We start from the raw sequence: 26,670 nt of genomic DNA, 5'->3' as shown, positions 1-26,670 counted from the left end.
AAAACCCCCACCATCAACTTCTAAACTTACATTTGCGCAAATGGCTAAGCAAGGTCAGACAAATACAGTTCAAAAAAGTAGTCCGTTATCCCAAATTCAGCGCTCTTGAATACCATATACAATTTATTGATGAACAGTAACTCTTTGAAAATAATGCTATGGAACGCCAATGGTCTTTCCAAAAGTAAACATGAATTGGAAGTTATTCTAAACGACAGAAATATTGATGTATGTTTGTTGTCCGAAACACATTTTACGAACCATTCATTTTTAAAATTCAAAAATTATGACTTATTCCACACTCCGCACCCGGCAAACTCAGCACGAGGAGGAAGCGCGGTTTTAATCAAAAGTATTATTAAACATTTCGAAGAAGCCCAGATTAAGACTGAAGAAATTCAAGCTACAGCAATTTCAGTAAAAATGCACAGTCAGTCATTATACTTAATTGCTCTATATAGTCCGCCAAGGCATAATATCAACACTGATACTTATACGAGTTTATTAAAAAAATATGACGGAAGGTGCATCATGGGTGGTGACTTTAATGCAAAACACACTCATTGGGGATCACGTTTGCTATACAAGTTATTGGATGCAATGTCATTTCGACAGGCAGACCCACTTATTGGCCTGCAGATAGTAGGAAATTACCAGATCTACTTGACTTTTTTGTCATCAACAAAGTATCAAAAATCAATTTACGTATTGAAGTTAGCTCAGATTTAAGCTCTGATCATTCACCAGTGTTACTAACTTTATGTGAAAAACCTGTAATTTCGTCTGACACGTGTTCTCTATCTAATAAACATACTGATTGGTATAAATTTAATACTATACTGAATAAAGTCGATTTTAAGCTAAAGCGCATATCGACAGATGCCGACTTAGATTGTGAAGTTGAATCTTTCACAAAAGTAATTCAAAATGCTGCGTGGAATAGTACACCGAATATTCGCGTGAATCTAAGTGGAAACAAATTCCCAAATTACATCTTAGATGGTATCCATAAAAAACGCAAACTTCGACGAAGATGGCTGCAAACTAGGTCGGCAGCTCTCAAAACAGAGCTTAATAGATGTACAGCGGAACTAAGAACACAAATTAGACAGTTTAAAAACTATTCCTTCAAAACGTATTTGTCCAAACTCATTGTTGATAAAACTACCGATTATTCGCTCTGGAAAGCTGCAAGGAATATTAATAAACAAATAAAACATGTCGCACCAATAAAATTAAACGAAACTGAATGGGCCAAAACGAATGCACAAAAAGCTGCAGTATTTGCAAATCATTTGAGAAACACATTTACACCTAACGATGGAGATGAGCTAAACTGTGAAAATAGTTGGTTGGATCCACTCGTCAACATTTCTCCAGTTAATTGTAAAGAAATTAAAAGTCTTATCAGGAACGCAAGGCTCAAAAAAGCTCCTGGGTTTGATTTAATAACCGGAGAGATATTACGCAATCTACTAAAGAATTGTATAAAAAAATTGTAAACAGCGCATTATACTTAAGATACGTTCCATCGCTTTGGAAAGTATAAGAAGTTATTATGATACCTAAGCCGGGTAAACCACTACATGATGCCACATCTTACAGGCCAATATCGCTGCTACCAGCTCTATCGAAAGTCTTCGAGAACGTTCTCATAAAGAGGAAAACACCTTATACCAGTACATCAGTTCGGCTTTCGTGATCATCATTCAACAATTGACCAGGTATTACCTAAACAATATTGCGAAATAATTGCTTCCTACCTAAAAGACAGATACTTTCGCATAAAGCAAGAGGATGCATACTCAAACTTGCAACCGATAGAAGCGGGTGTTCCACAGGGAAGCGTGTTGGGGCCAATGCTTTACTTGCTTTTTACAAGTGATATCCCCACTGACTCACGTTATGTGACAGCGACATTTCCCGATGACACAGCTCTGTTAGCAGCAGGTACCTCAGTATGTACCCTTCGAGTGCAAACAGCAGTCAATGCAATTACTAAATGCGCTTCCAAGTGGCGTATTAAATTTAACAGTTCCAAATTAATGCACGTATATTTCACTTTACAAAAATCATCATACCATCCCATTTATATAAATGGTACTCCTATACCACATCACAATAATGCTAAATTTAACAGTTCCAAATTAATGCACGTAGATTTCACTTTAAAAAAATCATCATACCATCCCATTTATATAAATGGTACTCCTATACCACATCACAATAATGCTAAGTACCTAGGAATTACCCTAGACGCTAAGCTTCGCTGGAAAGAGCAGGTCAAAAAAAAGATGTGAGCTTGATTTAAAATTTGCTAAGTTTTACCATCTAGTCGGTAGGAGATCCACGCTTTCAATCAAGAACAAGCTGTTTATATATAATCAAGTACTAAAGCCAATTTGGGCCTATGGAGCTCAACTATGGGGTTGCTCAAGTCAAAACTGCATTCAGCCCTTCCAAAATAAGGTACTAAGAAGTATAGTTAATGCTCCTTGGTATGTTAGATTTGCTGACCTTCACCGTGATCTTGGTGTGAATTCAGTAGTGAACGAAATAACCAAACTTGCAAAGACTCACAAAATGAGGCTTATACAGCATGTAAATGAAGAGGCATACAGACTCATCGGTACTGCTGAACGAGAAAACCGACTGAAACGTAAGAGGCCTTCAGACTTAGCAAGGCAACTGTAGCAGCAAATGAATTTTTCTAACATTTAGCTTTTAATTATTATTTTTAAGTTATTAGAATTGAATTGTTGTTAGTATTTAATTGTTGTATACTAGGTACAATTGTAAAAAAAAATGTTTATATTATATTTATGAAACTGTAACTGAACGATGTGCTGTACGATTTATACGACGACGTTGACATAGTTCAGCGAGTAAAAAGACAGCGGCTACGCTGGCTAGGTCATGTTGTACGAATGGATGAAAACACTCCAGCTCTGAAAGTGTTCGATGCAGTACCCGCTGGAGGAAGCCGCGGAAGAGGACAACCTCCACTCCGGTGGAAAGACCAAGTGCAAAGTGACCTGGCTTCACTTGGTGTTTCCAGTTGGGGCCAAAAAGGAGGAACGAGTGGCGCGCTCTGGTGGATTCGGCTATAATCGCTTAAGCGGTTTCTACGCCAAATATATATATATATATAACTGTAAATTAGAAGTAAAACAAAATGTTAATTATTAATATCTCCTAACTAAATTTCATCAAAATCCGTTCAGCCGTTTAGGATGATAGAGCAAAACTCCCAGCAAAAACCATAAAAAATCACTAACTCAATTCAGTTTTCTGCCTACATCTTACCCCCTAAGTACGATGACGTGATCTTTTTGATCTTATATCCGTTTTTAGGTAACCATCTATTACCTTACAAAATTTCATCAAAATCCGTTCAGCCGTTTAAACGTGAAAGAGCAAAAGTCCCCACCAAAAACGACTAAAAATCACTAACTCAATTTAATTATCTGCCTACTGCCTACCCCCTAAGAACGATGGCGTGATTATTTATAGCCTATGACCATTTCTAGGTTATCATCTATTACCATACCAAATTTCATTAAAATCCGTTCAGCCGTTTAGGTGTGAAAGAGTAACATACAGACAGAGTTACTTTCGCATTTATAATATTATATATTAACTAGCAGACCCGGCCACACGTTGTTGTGGCTAAGGTATACATTAAATTAAGTTGGTCCAATCTTGGCTTCGGCGACGATATTGATTACTCGAGGTCGATTTATATTACGCAGCATGATGACAACTCACACTACTTTTAATTGCAAAGTGATTGGTGATAGTACAGGCAATTTTAAATAGTTTGGGATAATTGACTACGTCATCCCGGTTTGGAGCTGTGTCAACTCTCCTGGACCGAAATTCTAAATTGTCGCATTAAGATCATCGATATCTTTGTTTTTTTCACCACCAATATAGGTCATTCAATCAGTCATTTATGGTTATCATATTGAGGTTTCATGTCAGGAAGTGACAGAAATCTGTTGGAAATGCTATTAATCCATCGAGGTGTCAACTGCGACCCTACCATTTCCAACTGCTTCTACAATCGCAATTTGATATTGTTGCAAAAAAACCTAAAGGGTTAGTTGTTAATTGGCGATACTTTATGTGTCGCCACAAATTAAATGACTTTAGGCATGCGATTAGCCCGTCAGTAACAGTTGATCCAGGAATAATTGGAAGAGTCTGGCGTAAATCACCTGTTAACAGAATCCTGGCTCCACCAAAAACGTTTATCGACAATCAAGATCTTTTAAAGTCCTGTGCAGTACCTCCAGCGACTTCTTGAATATTTGGAAAATCTTCGTTATAGCGCTATTTTTGGCGATTTTGCCGACTGGTGTTTCGTTCATTTGCAATTTAGGAGTAATTTCAAGGCCGAATGTGCCGTTTGTTTGCCTACTAACAGGTGCCAAGTTACCCCTATTCCCGTTAAATTTGGTGGTGAAAATGAGTGAAATTGGTTCTGGAATCACATCAGCCCTTATATACTATATGTTATGATTTTCTATGGGACTCTGTGCCGAATATACATATATGTAGGTCATATTGTGTGTTATCTTAATAAAATTACATCAATAAATTGCGAGAGTGTAAAATGTTCGGTTGGACGTGAACTTAGCCTTTCCTTATTTTTTACAAATTGTTTTGGGCTATCGACACAACCTTATATAATTGAACAATAACAAAAATATTTTAACAAAGCAACAATGACAACCTTCAAAATATTATTTTTTTGTTTTCTCTTTTTATATTTTTCTTGTCAACTCGAATAAAATTCTCTTATTGATATCTTTCTCGCAATTTTTCCATATTTACTATTTTTCTAATCTTTTTCTGGCCTTTCACGAATATTTCAAGACTAAAATTAGCCAGATCGGTTTGAACTTCAACAACCAATAATTTCCCGATTTTAGAAAATTTTTAATTTTCTTCGCGGAAAGTTAAAAAAATTTAGGGGTGGACCACCCTTAACATTTAGGAGGATGAAAAATAGGTGTTGGCCGATTCTCATAGATACCGGATAAGCACAAAAAATATCATCAAAATCGGTCAAGCCGTTTCGGAGGAGTATGGCAACGAAAACTGTGACACGAGAATTTTATATATTAGATATATATTAATTAATATATTAATATAATATTAATATTAATATGGATTAGGACACAGAATGAAGAAGTGGAACGAATTGCACTAGCCTCGACAACAATTGGGTTAAAGCAGACTACATCTGTTTAATGAAGAAATAGCTGACACCTTTCTTCGATTATCAATAACGTCATAAAGTTCAAGTGATCATAAAGAAGTTCAATATTTAAATTCATATATACGAATTCGAGGCATGTGGTCACATATTTCATGTAGTTTTTTTATATTTTAAATAAAAAAATATTATTTTATTTTGCTACAGAATTCATTTTCTTTACGTACATAGCTATACATTTTTGATATAATGGAAATATATTAAGAAAAATATTTTTTAGGAATTGTGGAGAGATGTATTTTAAATAAAATATTATTATTTCATTTTGCTACAGAATTCATTTTTTTACGTACATAGCTATGAATTTTTGATATAATGGAAATATATTAATGAAAAATATTTTTTAGGAATTGTGGAGAGATGTCGAAGGAGTATTCTGCTGATTCGGCCAGTCCTTGCGGTGTTCATTCACATTCACAGGTAAACATATTCATTTACATGCTTTTTCTAAGTTAAACATACAAATATATATATATACTAGCAGGCCCGGCCACACGTTTTTGTGGCAAGGTATACATTAAATTACGTTGGTCCAATCTTGGCTTCAGCGAAGATATTGATTACTCGAGGTTACGCAGCAGGATGACAACTCACACTACTTTTAATTGTAAAGTGAGTGGTGAGAGTAAGGCAATTTTAAATAGTTTGGGATAATTGACTACGTCATCCTGATTTGTAGCTGTGTCAACTCTCCTAGACCGAAATGTTAAATTGTCGCATTAAGATCATCGATATCTTTGTTTTTTTACCACCAATATAGATCATTCAATCAGTCATTTATGTATCATATTGAGGTTTCATGTCAGGAAAACTTATCTTTCGAGTCAATGAAGTGACAGAAATCTGTTGGAAATGTTTTTCATCCATCGAGGTGTTAACTCCGACCCTACCATTTGCAACTGCTTCTACAATCGCAATGTGATATTGTTGCAAAAACACTCATATGTTAGTTGTTAATTGGCGATTCTTTATGTGTCGCCACATATTAAATGATATTAGGCGTGCGATTAGCCCGTCAGTAACAGTTGATTCAGGAATAATTGCAAGAGTCTGGCGAAATCACCTGCTAACAGAATCATGGCTCCACCAAAAACTTTCATCGACAATTAAGATCTTTTAAAGTCCTGTGCAGTACCTCCAGCGACTTCTTGAAAATTTGGAAAATCTTCGTTAAAGCGCCATTTTTGACGATTTTGCTGACTGGTGTTTCGTTCATTTGCAATTTAGGAGTAATTTCAAGGCCGAATGTGCCGTATGCCTACTAACAGGTGCCAAGTCGCGCCCATTCCCGTTAACCTGGGTGGTGAAAATGAGTGAAATTGGTTCTGGAATTACATCAGCCCTCATATACTATATATGATGATTTTCTATTGGACTTTATGTCGAATATATAGGTCAAATTGTGTGTTATCTTAATAAAATTACATCAATAAATTGCGAGAATATAAAATATTCGGTTGGACCATAACTTAGCCTTTCCTTATTTGTTACAAATTGTTTTGGGCTATCGACACAACCTTATACAATTGATCAATAACAAAAATATTTTAACAAGGCAACAATGATAACCTTCAAAATATTATTTTTTTTATTTTCTCTTTTTATATTTTTCTTGTCAACTCGAAAAAAAATTCTCTTATTATTATCTTCCTCGCAATTTTTCCATATTTACTTACTCTCTAATCTTTTCCTGGCCTTCCACGAATATTTCAAGTCTAAAATTAGCCAGATCGGTTTGGGCGTTCTCGATATTTTTGTAATTTATGTTCTATTATAACGGGTGATTTTTTTGAGGTTAGGATTTTCATGCATTAGTATTTGACAGATCACGTGGGATTTCAGACATGGTGTCAAAGAGAAAGATGCTCAGTATGCTTTGACATTTCATCATGAATAGACTTACTAACGAGCAACGCTTGCAAATCATTGAATTTTATTACCAAAATCAGTGTTCGGTTCGAAATGTGAAATCCGCTTTTTTATCGACAAATTTTGTTCAGCGATGAGGCTCATTTCTGGTTGAATGGCTACGTAAATAAGCAAAATTGCCGCATTTGGGGTGAAGAGCAACCAGAAGCCGTTCAAGAACTGCCCATGCATCCCGAAAAATGCACTGTTTGGTGTGGTTTGTACGCTGGTGGAATCATTGGACCGTATTTTTTCAAAGATGCTGTTGGACGCAACGTTACGGTGAATGGCGATCGCTATCGTTCGATGCTAACAAACTTTTTGTTGCCAAAAATGGAAGAACTGAACTTGGTTGACATGTGGTTTCAACAAGATGGCGCTACATGCCACACAGCTCGCGATTCTATGGCCATTTTGAGGGAAAACTTCGGAGAACAATTCATCTCAAGAAATGGACCCGTAAGTTGGCCACCAAGATCATGCGATTTAACGCCTTTAGACTATTTTTTGTGGGGCTACGTCAAGTCTAAAGTCTACAGAAATAAGCCAGCAACTATTCCAGCTTTGGAAGACAACATTTCCGAAGAAATTCGGGCTATTCCGGCCGAAATGCTCGAAAAAGTTGCCCAAAATTGGACTTTCCGAATGGACCACCTAAGACGCAGCCGCGGTCAACATTTAAATGAAATTATCTTCAAAAAGTAAATGTCATGAACCAATCTAACGTTTCAAATAAAGAACCGATGAGATTTTGCAAATTTTATGCGTTTTTTTTTTTAAAAAGTTATCAAGCTCTTAAAAAATCACCCTTTATTTATGTTATTGTAAATTAGAAGTAAAACAAAATGTTAATTATTAATATCTCCTAACTAAATTTCATCAAAATCCGTTCGGCCGTTTAGACGTGAAAGAGCAAAAGTCCCAACAAAAACGACTCAAAATCACTAACTCAACTTAGTTATCTGCCTACTGCCTACCCCCTAAGAACGATGGCGTGATTATTTATAGCCTATGACCATTTCTAGGTTATCATCTATCACCATCCCAAATTTCATCAAAATCCGTTCAGCCGTTTAGGCGTGAAAGAGTAACAGACAGACAGAGTTACTAATATGAACTAATTTTTTATAATATGATATTTGCGATAAGAAGTATTCGAGTCTCTCTCCTTATCTTAACTACAAAAGGAATGTGATCCAAGGCAATGCTGTGTACTGGAGTTTTTTTTGTCTGACAGACATTTTATTTTTCTAATTCTAGAGCCATGAGCTTACTATGTTTCGAATTGGGCAAATTAATAAAAAAGACCGCTAGAATACAGACGTTACTTTAAACAGAATCTGTTCATTTTAAATAAGTAAAACTATAACATTAAAAATGTCCATTATAGTATTATTAAGTGTCAACAAACGCCGAAGCAGTCAAAAACGTCTTTCTACAACTCCCCATAGCTTCATATGGGCCAACCCACACCGAACAAGACGAAACCAAAAGGCATGTTCGATCCTTTGACTTGTTCGAAGAGATGTTGTCAACTTCTAATGTATGTTCATACCAGTGCTGCCAATTTGGATTTTTTCCCGTCAAAACTGGCTTTTTTCGAAGGCTAACTGCGGGAAAAATTTGAGAATTGCGGGAAATGGGAAAAGCGGGAATTCTGGCTTTTTTAGAAATTCAGTTGGCTTTTTCTGACTTTTTTTTGTGTTGTTAACACTTAAGTACAAAAAATATGAAAAAGTGGCAGCTTTACGATAGTTACTTACAAACAAATCAGAAAATGTGGTGGCGGATCGATTGTTTTTCTCGATATACGCGAATGTCATCTCTATTTAGTGGTTCCATCTCTATTTAAAAAGTGCGCTTAAATTCTTAAAAGTTGTGAAATGCCGAAAGAATACAATCAAAAATGCCGCGATGTGTGGCTTAAAAGTGATGAATTCAAGGCATGGATTCGCAGGGATGATACAGACCAGCAGAGGGTTTACTGCAACTATAGCAAGAGCACTATCACAGCGAAACTGAGTGATCTGCGAGCTTACGCTGTAACAAAGAAGCATACAAGTGCCATGAGTGGCTTTACCCAGGCGCACAAGTTCAACTTTGCAAGAGCATCTGAGAATTATAATGTGCAAATTAAGGAAGCATCACTGTGCCTTTTTATTGCACAGCATACAGCAATGGCGCAAATTGACTACTTGGGGAGCCTATACAAAAAACGGTTCGACGAGGCGAATATAAATCTGCACCTTATTATTGATACATTTGTTTTTAGATTTTTTTATCATTTTTTTTTAGCTTTTTTCTCCATTCTTCCCGTGAAAAACAGCTTTTTTTCGGGGTCAAAAGTTGGCAGCACTGGTTCATACAGCTAACGCACACCAAATGCGACAAATTAGTTTCAAACCATTTTTGTTGTCGAACAATACATGCTGAGCTATAACGCAACCCACACCGAATAAAACAACCTAACAATAAAACCTAGACAAGACTGAAAACCGTTTCTTTGCTTATGGGTGAACCCACACCGGATTAGTCAAAAACGTTTTTCACTAAAAAGACACAAAAACGTGTTGTGCTCTAACACACACCAAGCGCAAAACGTTGCGACGTGGCAACCAATTTTGTATTTATGTCTCGCTTGGTGTGCATCGAAATAAATCAAATCGTAGATATAAAAAAATTCAAAATGTAAAACATTAAATTTTTAAGCTAAATACAAACTGCAATACAATACAATCATTATTATTATGACAAGCCAACATAATTATGTTGACTAAGTCTTCCATACAAAATAATCTAATAACTTAATTTGCTGGTCAAATAAAACACGCCTAATGCTTAAATATGTTTCTTTGATATGCTAATATATGTAGTCCTATTTTCAATAATTAAAAATATTATTAAATATTTGATTTATGAACTGAGGATACATCCGAAAATATTTCGAAATTTCACAAGGATGCCGACATTAAATTTTTAAGTAAAATACAAACTACCGCAAAGCATAACTCCTGCGGAAAGATATATTATAATACTATGTATATATTTAATTAATGAATTTACCTAAAATTTATTTAAATTATGCTTTTTTTATTATTTATGCATCAATTAAAAATATCTATTTTAAATTAAATGCAATGCATAATTTTGTCTTTGAAAAACAACGGTGCGGTGATAAGCAACGATACGGGGTTTTCAGTCTTGTCTAGGTTGTTTGTCTTGTTTGATTCGGTGTGGGTTGCGCTATAGCATGTATTGTTCGGCAACAAAAACGGTTTCAGCCAAATTTGGCACATTTGGTGTGTGTTGGCTGTATGAATATAAATTAAAAGTTCGACAACATCTCTTCGAACAAGTCAAGGATCGAACATGCCTTTTGGTTTGTAGAAAGACGTTTTTAACTGATAGGGTTGACCCTATCGCTGCACCGTTGTTTTTCAAAGACAAAATCATGCATTTTATTTGTGCTTTCATTGTTTATAATTAAAAATAGGCTTCATATATAATTACAAGCATAATTTAAATAAATAACTTAATTAATTATATACATAGTGTTATAATTAATCTTTCCGCAGGAGTAATGCTTTTGCGGTAGTTTGTATTTTACTTAAAAATTAAATCTCTTTTTAAAGAAAGCATATATTCGAATATCGACATCTACATCCTTGTGAAATTTCGAAATTTTTTCGGATGCATCCTCAGTTCAAAATTCCAATATTTAATAATATTTTTAACTATTGAAAATAGGACTGCATAGATCAGCATATCAAAGAAACATATTTAAATAATATACTGTGACATTTTTATTTACAAATTCCAAAAACTCAGCCGTTGGCACCTCATTTTCCATGACAAAAAAAAGATCTTGCCGTGGACATCATAACTCATGATTGCTTCATCAAAAAACAATAAACTAAAATATTTCGGTACAAGGATAAATCTAGTTAATGAATGAAGGAAAATATAAATTATTGAATTTTTGATATTTGATAGAATATTAACCACAAAGCACTCTTTTCAGTTAAAATTTTCGCCATACATTGGATTGAAAAAAAAAGTTGTAATAAAGATACAACAAATTCTTCGGTCATTTATGTTAGTTCAAATATGTGTTCAAAATTTTAACAAAGTAATTTTTTTCAAATTTTGAAACCCACCTAACCACTAAATTGAGGCAGGAAGCAACATACATAATTATGCCAAGTAAGGAAGGGCTAAGTTCGGGTGTAACGAAACATTTTATACTCTGGCAATTTATTTATCTTTATTAATATTATATAATACACAATTTGACCCACATATTCGTCATATATATTGTATAAAGTCCATTGAAAGTTGGAAACCATAATAATAGGTTAGACAACCGAGGTCCTCATGTTCGATATATGGGGCCTTGAAAACCTATGGTCCGATTTCGGCGATTTTTAGAATGGGGCTGCCACACTATAAACATAGTATTTGTGCAAAGTTCTGCACCGATATCTTCACTAGTGCTTACTTTATATATTGTAAAGTAAACGATCCAGATCGTCTTCAAAGTTCTGGTATATAAGAAGTAGGCGTGGTTGTGAAGCGATTTAGCCAATTTTCACAACATATTATTGGGAGGTAAGGAAACTATTACAAACCAAGTTTCATTGAAATCGGTCGAGTAGTTCCTGAGATATGGTTTTTGACCCATAAGTGGGCGACGCCACGCCCATTTTCCATTTTGTAAAAAAATCTGAGTGCAGCTTCCATCTGCCATTTTGTGAAATTTAGTGTTTCTGACGTTTTTCGTTAGTGAGTTAACACACTTTTAGTAATTTTCAACCTAACCTTTGTATTTGGAATTTTCGATTTTGCATACTCTTGTTGAGACTTGTCATAATAGCCAAATGGTCACTCTGTGACATTTATTTTTTTTTTTCTGACAGACATTTTATTTTTCTAATTCTAGAGCCATGAGCTTACTATGTTTCGAATTGGGCAAATTAATAAAAAAGACCGCTAGAATACAGACGTTACTTTAAACAGAATCTGTTCATTTTAAATAAGTAAAACTATAACATTAAAAATGTCCATTATAGTATTATTAAGTGTCAACAAACGCCGAAGCAGTCAAAAACGTCTTTCTACAACTCCCCATAGCTTCATATGGGCCAACCCACACCGAACAAGACGAAACCAAAAGGCATGTTCGATCCTTTGACTTGTTCGAAGAGATGTTGTCAACTTCTAATGTATGTTCATACCAGTGCTGCCAATTTGGATTTTTTCCCGTCAAAACTGGCTTTTTTCGAAGGCTAACTGCGGGAAAAATTTGAGAATTGCGGGAAATGGGAAAAGCGGGAATTCTGGCTTTTTTAGAAATTCAGTTGGCTTTTTCTGACTTTTTTTTGTGTTGTTAACACTTAAGTACAAAAAATATGAAAAAGTGGCAGCTTTACGATAGTTACTTACAAACAAATCAGAAAATGTGGTGGCGGATCGATTGTTTTTCTCGATATACGCGAATGTCATCTCTATTTAGTGGTTCCATCTCTATTTAAAAAGTGCGCTTAAATTCTTAAAAGTTGTGAAATGCCGAAAGAATACAATCAAAAATGCCGCGATGTGTGGCTTAAAAGTGATGAATTCAAGGCATGGATTCGCAGGGATGATACAGACCAGCAGAGGGTTTACTGCAACTATAGCAAGAGCACTATCACAGCGAAACTGAGTGATCTGCGAGCTTACGCTGCAACAAAGAAGCATACAAGTGCCATGAGTGGCTTTACCCAGGCGCACAAGTTCAACTTTGCAAGAGCATCTGAGAATTATAATGTGCAAATTAAGGAAGCATCACTGTGCCTTTTTATTGCACAGCATACAGCAATGGCGCAAATTGACTACTTGGGGAGCCTATACAAAAAACGGTTCGACGAGGCGAATATAAATCTGCACCTTATTATTGATACATTTGTTTTTAGATTTTTTTATCATTTTTTTTTAGCTTTTTTCTCCATTCTTCCCGTGAAAAACAGCTTTTTTTCGGGGTCAAAAGTTGGCAGCACTGGTTCATACAGCTAACGCACACCAAATGCGACAAATTAGTTTCAAACCATTTTTGTTGTCGAACAATACATGCTGAGCTATAACGCAACCCACACCGAATAAAACAACCTAACAATAAAACCTAGACAAGACTGAAAACCGTTTCTTTGCTTATGGGTGAACCCACACCGGATTAGTCAAAAACGTTTTTCACTAAAAAGACACAAAAACGTGTTGTGCTCTAACACACACCAAGCGCAAAACGTTGCGACGTGGCAACCAATTTTGTATTTATGTCTCGCTTGGTGTGCATCGAAATAAATCAAATCGTAGATATAAAAAAATTCAAAATGTAAAACATTAAATTTTTAAGCTAAATACAAACTGCAATACAATACAATCATTATTATTATGACAAGCCAACATAATTATGTTGACTAAGTCTTCCATACAAAATAATCTAATAACTTAATTTGCTGGTCAAATAAAACACGCCTAATGCTTAAATATGTTTCTTTGATATGCTAATATATGTAGTCCTATTTTCAATAATTAAAAATATTATTAAATATTTGATTTATGAACTGAGGATACATCCGAAAATATTTCGAAATTTCACAAGGATGCCGACATTAAATTTTTAAGTAAAATACAAACTACCGCAAAGCATAACTCCTGCGGAAAGATATATTATAATACTATGTATATATTTAATTAATGAATTTACCTAAAATTTATTTAAATTATGCTTTTTTTATTATTTATGCATCAATTAAAAATATCTATTTTAAATTAAATGCAATGCATAATTTTGTCTTTGAAAAACAACGGTGCGGTGATAAGCAACGATACGGGGTTTTCAGTCTTGTCTAGGTTGTTTGTCTTGTTTGATTCGGTGTGGGTTGCGCTATAGCATGTATTGTTCGGCAACAAAAACGGTTTCAGCCAAATTTGGCACATTTGGTGTGTGTTGGCTGTATGAATATAAATTAAAAGTTCGACAACATCTCTTCGAACAAGTCAAGGATCGAACATGCCTTTTGGTTTGTAGAAAGACGTTTTTAACTGATAGGGTTGACCCTATCGCTGCACCGTTGTTTTTCAAAGACAAAATCATGCATTTTATTTGTGCTTTCATTGTTTATAATTAAAAATAGGCTTCATATATAATTACAAGCATAATTTAAATAAATAACTTAATTAATTATATACATAGTGTTATAATTAATCTTTCCGCAGGAGTAATGCTTTTGCGGTAGTTTGTATTTTACTTAAAAATTAAATCTCTTTTTAAAGAAAGCATATATTCGAATATCGACATCTACATCCTTGTGAAATTTCGAAATTTTTTCGGATGCATCCTCAGTTCAAAATTCCAATATTTAATAATATTTTTAACTATTGAAAATAGGACTGCATAGATCAGCATATCAAAGAAACATATTTAAATAATATACTGTGACATTTTTATTTACAAATTCCAAAAACTCAGCCGTTGGCACCTCATTTTCCATGACAAAAAAAAGATCTTGCCGTGGACATCATAACTCATGATTGCTTCATCAAAAAACAATAAACTAAAATATTTCGGTACAAGGATAAATCTAGTTAATGAATGAAGGAAAATATAAATTATTGAATTTTTGATATTTGACAGAATATTAACCACAAAGCACTCTTTTCAGTTAAAATTTTCGCCGTACATTGGATTGAAAAAAAAAGTTGTAATAAAGATACAACAAATTCTTCGGTCATTTATGTTAGTTCAAATATGTGTTCAAAATTTTAACAAAGTAATTTTTTTCAAATTTTGAAACCCACCTAACCACTAAATTGAGGCAGGAAGCAACATACATAATTATGCCAAGTAAGGAAGGGCTAAGTTCGGGTGTAACCGAATATTTTATACTCTGGCAATTTATTTATCTTTATTAATATTATATAATACACAATTTGACCCACATATTCGTCATATATATTGTATAAAGTCCATTGAAAGTTGGAAACCATAATAATAGGTTAGACAACCGAGGTCCTCATGTTCGATATATGGGGCCTTGAAAACCTATGGTCCGATTTCGGCGATTTTTAGAATGGGGCTGCCACACTATAAGCATAGTATTTGTGCAAAGTTCTGCACCGATATCTTCACTAGTGCTTACTTTATATATTGTAAAGTAAACGATCCAGATCGTCTTCAAAGTTCTGGTATATAAGAAGTAGGCGTGGTTGTGAAGCGATTTAGCCAATTTTCACAACATATTATTGGGAGGTAAGGAAACTATTACAAACCAAGTTTCATTGAAATCGGTCGAGTAGTTCCTGAGATATGGTTTTTGACCCATAAGTGGGCGACGCCACGCCCATTTTCCATTTTGTAAAAAAATCTGAGTGCAGCTTCCATCTGCCATTTTGTGAAATTTAGTGTTTCTGACGTTTTTCGTTAGTGAGTTAACACACTTTTAGTAATTTTCAACCTAACCTTTGTATTTGGAATTTTCGATTTTGCATACTCTTGTTGAGACTTGTCATAATAGCCAAATGGTCACTCTGTGTATATATATCGCTCATCCTCCAGTCTGTGTATCGATATAGTACCTTGCTGGCAAAAGATATATCCAGCGTTTGAAGAACTACGCTACTCTCATAGCATTTCATTTTACTCACTTTGTCGAGAGCCACAGCATAGCCTAGCATTACAATGTAAAAGTATGTGCTCTACTCTGCTCCGAGTTTTTTAGGTAAAAAACTGTAGCTGGAGCGGGAGCAAAAAATTAAATTCTGCGCTATGCTCTGGCGTAGCGGTAGCAAAAAATTGAGAGCGGTAGCACAGCAAAGCTAATGAAAATTTTCATGTGCTACAGCTCTCGCATGTGTTTGTTGTTTTTTTCTTTTTCTTCAGAAATCTTTTCGAAGTATTGCACAGAGCTGTGCAATATACATTGAAGTACAGTAGTTTTCCGAAATAACAAATATTCGTTTTAACGAAAACCGCTTATAACGAAAAACCTTGTCTGAAACCTCGTTTGGTATTGAACGGCTCCGAGAGGTCCTTCCCAATCATGACGGAGCTTTGGTGTTGCTCAACGTCTACTTACACAACCGTATTAGTTTTGCGGGGATACCAAATTCAGACATCGCGGCATAAAGGCAGCTCCTATTCGTGCTGTCGAAAGCAGCTTTGAAATCGACAAAAAGGTGGTGTGTGTCGATCCTCTTTTCACGGGTCTTCTCCAAGATTTGGCGCGTGGTGAATATCTGGTCCATGGTGGACTTTCCAAATCTAAAGCCACACTGATAAGGTCCAATCAGTTTGTTGACGGTGGGCTTAAGTCTTTCACACAGTACGCTCGATAGAACCTTATAGGCGATATTTAGGAGGCTTATCCCACGGTAATTGGCACAGTTTGTGGGATCTCCCTTCTAATGGATTGGGAAGAGCACACTGAGATTCCAGCATACTTTCTTCCGACCATATTTTGCAAAGAAGCTGATGCATGCACCTTATCAGTTCTTCGCCGCCGTATTTGAATAGCTCAGTCGGTAATCTATCGGCCCCTGCCGCTTTGTTGTTCTTCAGGCGGGTAATTGCTATTAGAATTTCTTCATGGTCGGGTAATGGAACATCTATTCCATCGTCATCGATTGGGGAATCGGGTTCGCCAACTCCTGGTGTTGTACTTTCACTGCCATTCAGCAGGTCGGAGAAGTGTTCCCTCCATAATCCCAGTATGCCCTGGTCATCGGTTACTAGATTACCACCTTGGTCTCTACATGAGATAGGATGGTGCTTCATAGCCATACAAAGATTTTAGTTCATCGATGCACTCTTGTCGCGATAATCCACGTCGAAAGTTGTGAAAAATGATCGCACGAAAATGTTCACGAGTTAATTCCATTTTTTTCCGAGATGAATTTTTTAATTCCCTGTAAATAAAACAATTCACGATTAAATGACAAAACGTTCTGAGTGATGTTATGCTAAAAAATGTCAAACTTTCCAATGGAAATGTCAGATTGTACCTGGCAACACTTAGTGTTGCCTAGGCCAGAAATATATATATATAGCAGCCCTGGTATCACCGGTATTCCGAATTTTGTTTGCAAGCAAATGGTGGTCTGTACTACAATACAGTTCTAGAAACCGTTGAAATTGTGTGGTGTTGTGAAATGTACTACAATGGAAGGCATTGAACATACTGAAAGATTTAAGCTCTCCTGCCACAATCATATGTTTTCTGACATTTTGACATACAGAAAATAAATTAAATTGAAAATATTAGGTCTACAACTGTGCTTCCGCCGTTTTTTGTAAATGTAAGGCTTTTTTCACTTAGGACACCCGCAAATGTCGATAATTTGGCTCAAAAAGTGACATTTTCAGTTGAGAATACCAGCCTTATTCTCATGCCCTCACAAAAATCACCACACTCACTACTGTGAGGATTTTGAATTTTGTGATGATTACCTTATTCTGGCGAAAATTCAAAAGCTCAAATGCTCACAATTATGTCAAACTTCTGTGACGTGTGAAAGCAGCCATCACAATTCAAAAACATCTGTGATTGTTTGGTTTTGCATCAATATTTGAAAACAAATATGTATGTAAATATTTGAGTGTTATAACTAGCATGGAGGAGTCATTTTAATTTGTTTGTGCTGCTATTGTTGAAGAGCAGGAGGAGTCAGGGAGGAGGTAGGAGGAAATTCTGAAGGGTCTGTGAGCAAGGTGACCAAGGTGACCAAGGATATCCATTGGAACCATGACTGTCAACGCCTGTCGCAGATCCTTCAAATGCATGGGAAGTGCGTGTACAATTCTTCACAACATTTTACTGAAGTATGGTTTGGCTGCAGACCTTGACATCGAAGAAGTTTTAGAAAAATCACAAGACACCGAATTGTTTACTGAAAACCCCAATTTAAGGGAGGGTGCTAGAGTTAGAGTACGCCACATTATGTCTTTATAATATACAGATTTCCAGAGGCGTTATCTATACTAATATTATAAAGAGGAAAGGTTTGTTTTTTGTTTGTTTGTCTCGAATAGGCTCCGAAACTACTGAACCGATTTGAAAAATTCTTTCACCGTTGGAAAGCTATACTATCCCTGAGTGACATAGGCTATATTTAGTTAAAAAAAATAGGGTTCCTTACCAAAACTCCGATAATGTAAAAAAAATACCAAAAAACTTTCTTTAATCGCGAATGCTTGAACGATTGACGATATAACAAAGTGATGTACTACAATTTTGTAGAACTTATCATTATCTGCAAACATTACGACATCATATCTCTAACTATTATAGTTCTGTCACAATAAGCGATTTTCTATAAAAAAAAATTAATTAAAATACCACTACTTGAAAAGGCTCTTTATTTGTACCTTAGTATTAATCCTTATCGAAATAAATGATTTATTATTTAAGATCGCTTCAAAACCTTTATATAACTTGGAAAAATTGCGAGGAAGATAATAATAAGAGAATTTTATTCGAGTTGACAAGAAAAATATGAAAGAGAAAACAAAAAAATAATATTTTGAAGACTATCATTGTTGCTTTGTTAAAATATTTTTGTTATTGTTCAATTGTAAATATAAGGTTGTGTCGATAGCCCAAAACAATTTGTAGCAAATAAGGAAAGGCTAAGTTCGGGTCCAACCGAACATTTTATACTCTCGCAATTTATTGATGTAATTTTATTAAGATAACACACAATTTGACCTATATATTCGGCATAAAGTCCAATAGAAAATCATCATATATAGTATATGAGGGCTGATGTAATTCCAGAACCAATTGCTTTCATTTTCACCACCAAGGTTAACGGGAATAGGGGCAACTTGGCACCTGTTAGTAGGCAAACAAACGGCACATTCGGTCTTGAAATTACTCCTAAATTGCAAATGAACGAACACCAGTCGGCAAAATCGCCAAAAATAGCGCTATAACGAAGATTTTCCAAATATTCAAGAAGTCGCTGGAGGTACTGCACAGGACTTTAAAATATCTTGATTGTCGATGAACGCTTTTGGTGGAGCCAGGATTCTGTTAGCGGGTGATGTACGCCAGACTCTTCCAATTATTCCTGGATCAACTGTTACTGACGGGCTAATCGCATGCCTAAAATCATTTAATTTGTGACGACACATAAAGAATCGCCAATTAACAACTAACATATGAGTGTTTTTGCAACAATATCAAATTGCGATTGTAGAATCAGTTGGAAATGGTATGGTCGTAGTTGACTCCTCGATGGGTTAATAGCATTTCCAACAGATTTCCGTCACTTCATTGACTTGAGAGAGAAGTTGTCAGAAGCATGATTGATTTTGGTTCGTCGAGAGAGGACTTTATTTTTCTTTGTCTACTCGGTCCAAAGTAGCACCTGTTGGCAAGAGTGATTCCGCGAATCCGCTGACATTGTTGGTGTTTTGGATACTGGTTCCCAAGTAAACGAAACTATCTATGACTTCAATGTTATCACTGTCAACAGCCAAGACGCGAGTGCGCTGACTGTTTGTTTGATGACAGGAGATATTTCGTCTTGTCCTCATTCACCTCCAGACCCATTCGCTTCGCTTCCTTATCCAGTCTGGAAAAAGCAGAACAAACGGCGCGGTTGTTGATATCATCGGTGTGCGCCAGCAGCTATACACTCTTATTGAAGATTGTACCTTCTCTATTTAGCTCTGCAGCTTATATTACTTTTTTCCAGCATTATATTGAAAGTCGCACGATAGAGAGTCGCACGATAGAGAGTCTCCCTAACTGAAACCTCGTTTGGTATCGCATAGCACGGAGAGGTCATTGCCGATCCTGACGGAGGGTGTTATTCAACGTCAGTTTACATAGCCGTATTAGTTTTGCAGGGCTACATATTTCAGACATATTTGCTTAGAGGCAACTCCATTTTGTGCTATCGAAAGCAGCTTTAAAATCGATGAAACGGTGGTGTGTAAAGGTCATGAAAAAATAGTAACAAAAAACTTAATAAGAAACATGTAATCCAAAAATGAGTTTTATTTTGAACAAAAAAAAAACATATATAATGATTATTTATGATATTTTACAAATTATTCAAAATTAATCATTAACGGTGATGAAAATCATAAAAATCAATATATGTATAATCATTATTTTCTGATCTTTATAATAAAACTTATAATGCGTGTTTCGATGAGGGGACAGCCACGTTGATTGATGAATTTTCTTGTGCTGGAATCTGGTACCTCAGTCAGATAATTACATATATGTGCATGAACTTTTCGCAAAAAAAAAATAAAGATTACAAAATTGCAAAATATTTCTGAGTGTGCAGGTTTGTTATTATTAATGTATACGATATAAAACAAAAAATTAACAAATTTCAAAATATTTTTTAAACTATAAAACAGAATTGAAGTTTAGGCTAATAATAAATATTTATATGTGCATTTTACTATTTTTACCATTAAAGCCTATACATTTGAGTTTAACTGAAAGAAATATTTATTTTAATGGTCAGTAAAATTGTCCTTATGCTTTAAAACTAAATGAAGACGCTTAATCAAAGAATTAACAACTGACTGTAGAATATTTATGTAAATATTGGCAAATTCTTGCTTAATGGCTAATTTAAGGTGACGTACTGTCTCAAACTCCTTTCCGTTTTGGAAAACAGGAGTAGAGAGGTTCCCTCAGAAATCCTCAATAGGATTTAGGTTCGAACTCAATGCTGCACATTGTAATTCTGGAATTTTCCGGACATTAAAGATGTTCTTCGTGTGGATTGAAGCGTTATCCTTTCGATATGTCCAGTTATGTGCCATAAATATTGCCAGCAAGTTTTATTAACTCGCTGCCCAAAAGATCTACATTGATATTAGCATTCATTTGAGTGAATATAAAACATGTAGATAGCGTTCCACAGCAGCAAAATGCAGCCCATGAAATCAAGGTACCTCTAGGTAGTAGGACCGTCGTTCCTGGTGCGAATCTCTCCAATATTTCTTGCAATGACCTGGCCGACCACTCATCGGAACTGAATTGATATTTATTTGCAAACCTCAAATGTGCTTTATTGTGTCTTTCTTTAGCGTTGGTTTAGGTGCCATGGAGGTGTGTTTTAGAAACTGATTTTTATATTTAATTGGAAAAATTATATTTATTGTGATTTTCTGTCTTTTAACTTGGTCCATATTTGATCGCTGCTCAAGTCCGCAACTACTAGCCGTCGAATCATCCTTTCGCACCGCTCATCAATGTTGTTTTTCGTCCGCTGCGTCGTACTATACCATAATTAGTGGGGGTTTTAAGAAATTTTGAGATACAGTTCAGAATTTTAGGCTTAAAGTTAAATAAATGTACAACCATATTTCGGGCCGCAGCGAAGTCGATCAGCCTCAGGCCGTTTGGTGATGTTTCGTCATGGAGCCTGTATTTTCCGACTGTTGTGCCAAAGACACCTTCTTTACCCACCTTTGCGTTAAAATCGTCAAAGACGAGTTTGACAGCGCTCATAAAAAGCATCTTTGGTCACATCGTCCTTCTCTTCCGTTGGGGCGTGGGCGCAAATTAGCGATATGTTGAAGAACCTCGCTTTGATGCGGATTGTGGCAAGACGTTCATCCACCGGGGTGAATGCCAGGCCTCGGCGACGGAGTCTCTCTCCCACCACAAATCCAACACCAAACTTGCGCTCCTTTATATGGCCGCTGTAGTAGATGTCACAAGGACCCACCTTCTTCCGTCCTTGTCCCGTCCATCGCACTTTTTGGATGGCGGTGATGTCAGCCTTTAGTTGTGTGAGAACATCAAACAGCTGGGCAGAGGTAGCTTCCCAATTAAGGGTCTGGACATTCCAGGTGCATGCCCTCAAATCGTGATCCTTAAAACGTTTGCAGGAGTCGTCATCAAAAGTGGGGTTTCTCTTCCGAGGCTCTGATTGTTTTTTCATTGGGGATGTTTTTTTTTTGTGTGGTGGGTCCCAAACCCTACTCACAACCGCAGAAGCGGGCTTCGTCTTCTCACTTTAGCTCGCCTCCAAACGGATGTCTGCTAGCTACCCAGGGGATACTTGGTCTAAAACCGGAAGTCGTGAGCTGCTTGAGTCATATGCAAAAGAATAGTTCCTGGCCACTCCCAAGTGAATGGCAATCAGAAACTTTCCTCACTTGCGAGAACTTCTACATATGACCCCATTCCTCAAAAAATTAGAACATTAGTGAAGGATAAATATACATTTGTAAAGTGCAAACTGTATGTGAAAAATTCAGTATACATTGAGAAATAACGCGTTAAAAGCAGGGTTCTTATTTACTACTCTGTAGCAGCAAAATTTCTAGAATTATTACTATGCTATCGAACCCGCTCTCACTTTGTCGAGAGCCACAGCATAGCCTAGCATAACAATGTTAAAGTATGTGCTCTACTCTGCTCCGAGTTTTGTTAGGTAAAAAACTATAGCTGGAGCGGGAGCAAAAAATTAAATTCTGCGCTATGCTCTGGCGTAGCGGTAGCAAAAAATTGAGAGTGGTAGCACAGCAGAGCTAATGAAAATTTTTTATGTGCTACAGCTCTCGCATGTGTTTGTTGTTTTTTTCTTTTTCTTCAGAAATCTTTTCAAAGTATTGCACAAAGCTGTGCAATATACATTGAAGTACAGTAGTTTTCCGAGTAACGAATATTCGTTTTAACGAAAACCGCTTATAACGAAAAACCAAATTTGTTACATTGAGTACCTTAAATAACGAACATCGGAGATTTGTAAGTACTCAGTTTAACGAACAACATGAAGAAGACATATGAAGAAAGAGAAAAAAATCAAATAGCATCGAACCAGAATTAAACATATAACTTGAGAAAATTCAAAAGAAATGTGCAAATTGAAAATATTACTACGTTTATGCTTCATTTCTACACGGTTATATTCTACATGGGTAAAGCCTATAAGCATAAACGGCAAATACTCTACTCGAGGTAAATTCTGAATTGAATTAAATTGAGGGCTGCCACGTATTATAAATATGTTCGTATTTTCCAGATATAAGGGGTGTGCGACATAAATCGGTTGAGAAGTGTTCGGGCAGAAATGCATGAGCAAAACCGACCACTGATCGACCAAAAAACCGGTTTTTCTACGAAAACCGACTACCCACTCGTCGAAGTTTTTGTAAAAAACCGGTTTTCACCATCCTACTACCCACTGTGCCACGGGTGGGCCACAAAAAAACCGGTGCCAAAAAGTAACCAATAACCGGTTACTGTAGTACTGCACAGTACCAGGCGTTTGCCGCAAAAATTCGGTAGTAAGTGGGGTAGGGGTTTTTAGCGAAAATTTGGCAATACGGGAACCCAGGAACCCTGTAAAAACAATATACACCGGCACAAAAAATCAGGATTTGACGTTCAACTTAACTCTAAATCCGTTTATGCATCCGAGTTAACTCGTCTACATACGTAAAGAAAATGTGTATATTCTATTCGAGTAGATCATTTAACTCGTGGTGAAAAAGTGTTTATGCATGTGGGTTGAACTTACCCGTGTATAATATAACCGAGTAGAAATGAAGCATAAACGTAGTATATGTTGAGTTTTATAAAAAAGCTTAAAATTATTGAAAAAAAAAATACCTCTCTGCTCGAAATAACGAAAAATTCGATGTAACGAATAGGCCTGACAATTAATGTGTTCGTTATTTCGGAAAACTACTGTACTTCAATGTATATTGCACAGCTCTGTGCAATACTTCGAAAAGATTTCTGAAGAAAAAGAAAAAAACAACAAACACATGCGAGAGCTGTAGCACGTACAAAATTTTCATTAGCTCTGCTGCGCTACCGCTCTCAATTTTTTGCTACCGCTACGCCAGAGCATAGCGAAAAATTTAATTTTTTGCTCCCGCTTCAGCTATAGTTTTTTACCTAACAAAACTCGGAGCAGAGTAGAGCACATACTTTTACATTGTTATGCTAGGCTATGCTGTGGCTATCGACAAAGTGAGAGCGGTAGCACGAGTAAAATGAAATGCTACGAGAGTAGCGTAGTTTTTCAAACGCTGGTGAAAGGTTGTACATTTTTGTGCGATTAGCTCGAAAACTATAAGCCAGCTGCAGCTATATGTATGTATACAGTTTGTGAATTAATTGTTTGAAAAATCCAAGTAGATACAAAAAATCAACTTTGACATTAAATAACTATAACAAAGGTTTAGTTGTTTATGATTTTTCTTTTACAGTCTTATTATAAGAAATATATATCTAGTAATAAAATATGTTAAAAAAACAACAAAAGTAAAATCAAAAACATAAGATAGGCCTCGAATAAGCAAAAAACCAATTTTCAATGAATTCTTTGCAAAATTCATGAGAATTGTACGGGACATTCTTTCAAAAAAAAAAAACCAACACGTGTTCTTTTGCGATTATTCTGGCATGCTTATATCCATGTTTCGAATTGCACAGATCTAATTGGAAATTGGAAATTAGAATTGTCATGCAAACGAGTTCGAGAAATTTAACCAATTGGTATATTTTCTTTAAAAGAAAAAAAGTAGGCGTAAAAAAATTTTAATATTAAGCTAAGGACTATATACAGTATTATTCAAGGACAAAAATATAAAATATACTGCATTTGAAGAACTCTAAACGCAAACTTTCAGAGCATTCACTTTGGGATTTTCTTAAATCTTAAATTCCTTCCACAATAGTTAGTTTTTTCCAAAAAAAAGTAGTTGGCAATAGCGGGAAACCAAATTTTGACAGATAGAAATGAAAACAAACCAAAATTTTAAATTCTATCGATTTGCAAAATGGCAAATAAAAACTTTATCCATATTTATTTTGACCATCCCGGATCCAAAATGATTGTAGATTCTATAAAAGATCAGAATATTATAGAAAAGCGGTAAACAAAAGGAAAATTGATTTATAAATTCAACCGTTTTTATTCAAATGAATTACATTTCAGCTGAGAGTTGGGGCCCGCATTGCCAACACAATTAATTTTTAAGCGATGATATGAAATAAGCTAAATGCGTTTTATGCGTTGTGAAATAAGTGTACTATAAGATGTATATTTAGATTCAAAATTTAAAACAATTTGCGTGGCAGCCCTCAATTTAATTCCATTTAGAATTCACCTCGAATATAGTATTTGCCGTTTATGCCTGTAGGCTTTACCGATGTAGAATATAACCTTGTAGAAATGAAGCATAAACGTAGTATCCGTTTGCTAACTCCCATTTAATCCTAAAAAGTTTTAGAAAGTTAGTTGTACACATGACCGCATTCACCCTATTGTGAATGAAAATAAGCAATAGTGACAGCTGTTTTTTAATTAAATGAATACAAAAATATACGCATGCAATGAAATAGCTAAATTTTTCTAAAGTGGAGGTTCTAGTAATAACGTAGTTAATTATATTAATTATTTTTTAATAAATAGTGATTTTGTACTAATTGTGTGGCGAACAGAGGATGGAGTCATATGTAGAAGTTCACGTAAGTGAGGAAAGTTTTTGACTGTCATTCACTTGGGAGTGGCCAGGAACGATTCTTTTACATGTGGCTCAAGCAGCTCACGACTTCCGGTCTTAGACCAAGTATCCTCTGGGTAGCCAACAGACTGCCTACCTCGCAATGTTGCGCAAAATTGCTTTAAAATCATTAAAGTCTCATAGAATATCTTCTAAGATAGTGAAAGAATGCTTGGATTTATTATTGACAATGACGTCATATTTCACTATACACCTGCAATGGGTCCCAGGACATAGCGACATCCCTGGGAACTGTGTGGCAGATGAGCTAGCCAGATTGGGCACCACACTGCAGTTGGAGGCCGATAAAGAGGCAATATATATACCTCTGGCAACCTGCAAATACTTAATCGATAAATATGCAGTAGATACGGCTGAATCACAATGGAAACAAGTAACGACTTGCTCCGTAAGCAGACAAACGTGGCCAGAGTGGAATAAGAGACGTACTTGTCGCTTATTGAAATTTGGGAGGAATGAAACAAGAACCCTTGTAGGGGTGTTAACGGGGCAATGTCTGATTGGGAGACACGCCAGCAGACTGGGGCTACCTTTCAATGATTACTGCAGGCGCTGCCAAGAAGAAGAAGAAGAAGAAGAAGAAACGATTACACACATTCTCTGTGGATGCAAGGCTCTGTATAGGAAAAGAATCGCAACTATTGGACGCGGTTTTCTCGAGGATGTTGGCGAAGTTGCTCATGTCAAATTGGGTGAGCTTTTTCACTTTATCAGGACCACAGGGTGGTTCAATGAGGACTCGATAGTGTGAGGGATCTCAGCCCCAGTGGTATCACAATGGGCCTCCCAAAGGCCTAGATGCGTCGTTAGACAGCCACTTAACCTAACCTAACCTAATAAAAATATAGCAATACATTGCGTGAGTATAAAATGTTCGGTTGCACCCGAACTTAGCCTTTCCTTACTTGTTTATATATGTATA

General features: G+C 35.8%; 1 protein-coding gene across 4 annotated transcripts in view; it reads left to right on the top strand.

Moving 5' to 3' along the window:
- The window catches only part of Phm_1 (peptidylglycine alpha-hydroxylating monooxygenase), a 114,287-nt gene that overhangs the window by 46,370 nt on the left and 41,247 nt on the right, over window positions 1-26,670 (top strand). For all 4 annotated transcript variants that reach the window (XM_054234298.1, XM_054234299.1, XM_054234300.1 and 1 more), the window contains one exon: window positions 5,632-5,704. In XM_054234298.1, coding sequence (XP_054090273.1) covers window positions 5,632-5,704 — 73 coding nt within the window. The remainder of the gene's footprint in view (window positions 1-5,631; window positions 5,705-26,670) is intronic.

The sequence above is a fragment of the Zeugodacus cucurbitae genome, chromosome 6, assembly GCF_028554725.1.
Source record: "Zeugodacus cucurbitae isolate PBARC_wt_2022May chromosome 6, idZeuCucr1.2, whole genome shotgun sequence".
Lineage (NCBI taxonomy): Eukaryota > Metazoa > Arthropoda > Insecta > Diptera > Tephritidae > Zeugodacus > Zeugodacus cucurbitae.
This window is presented reverse-complemented; position numbering and strand designations above follow the sequence as displayed.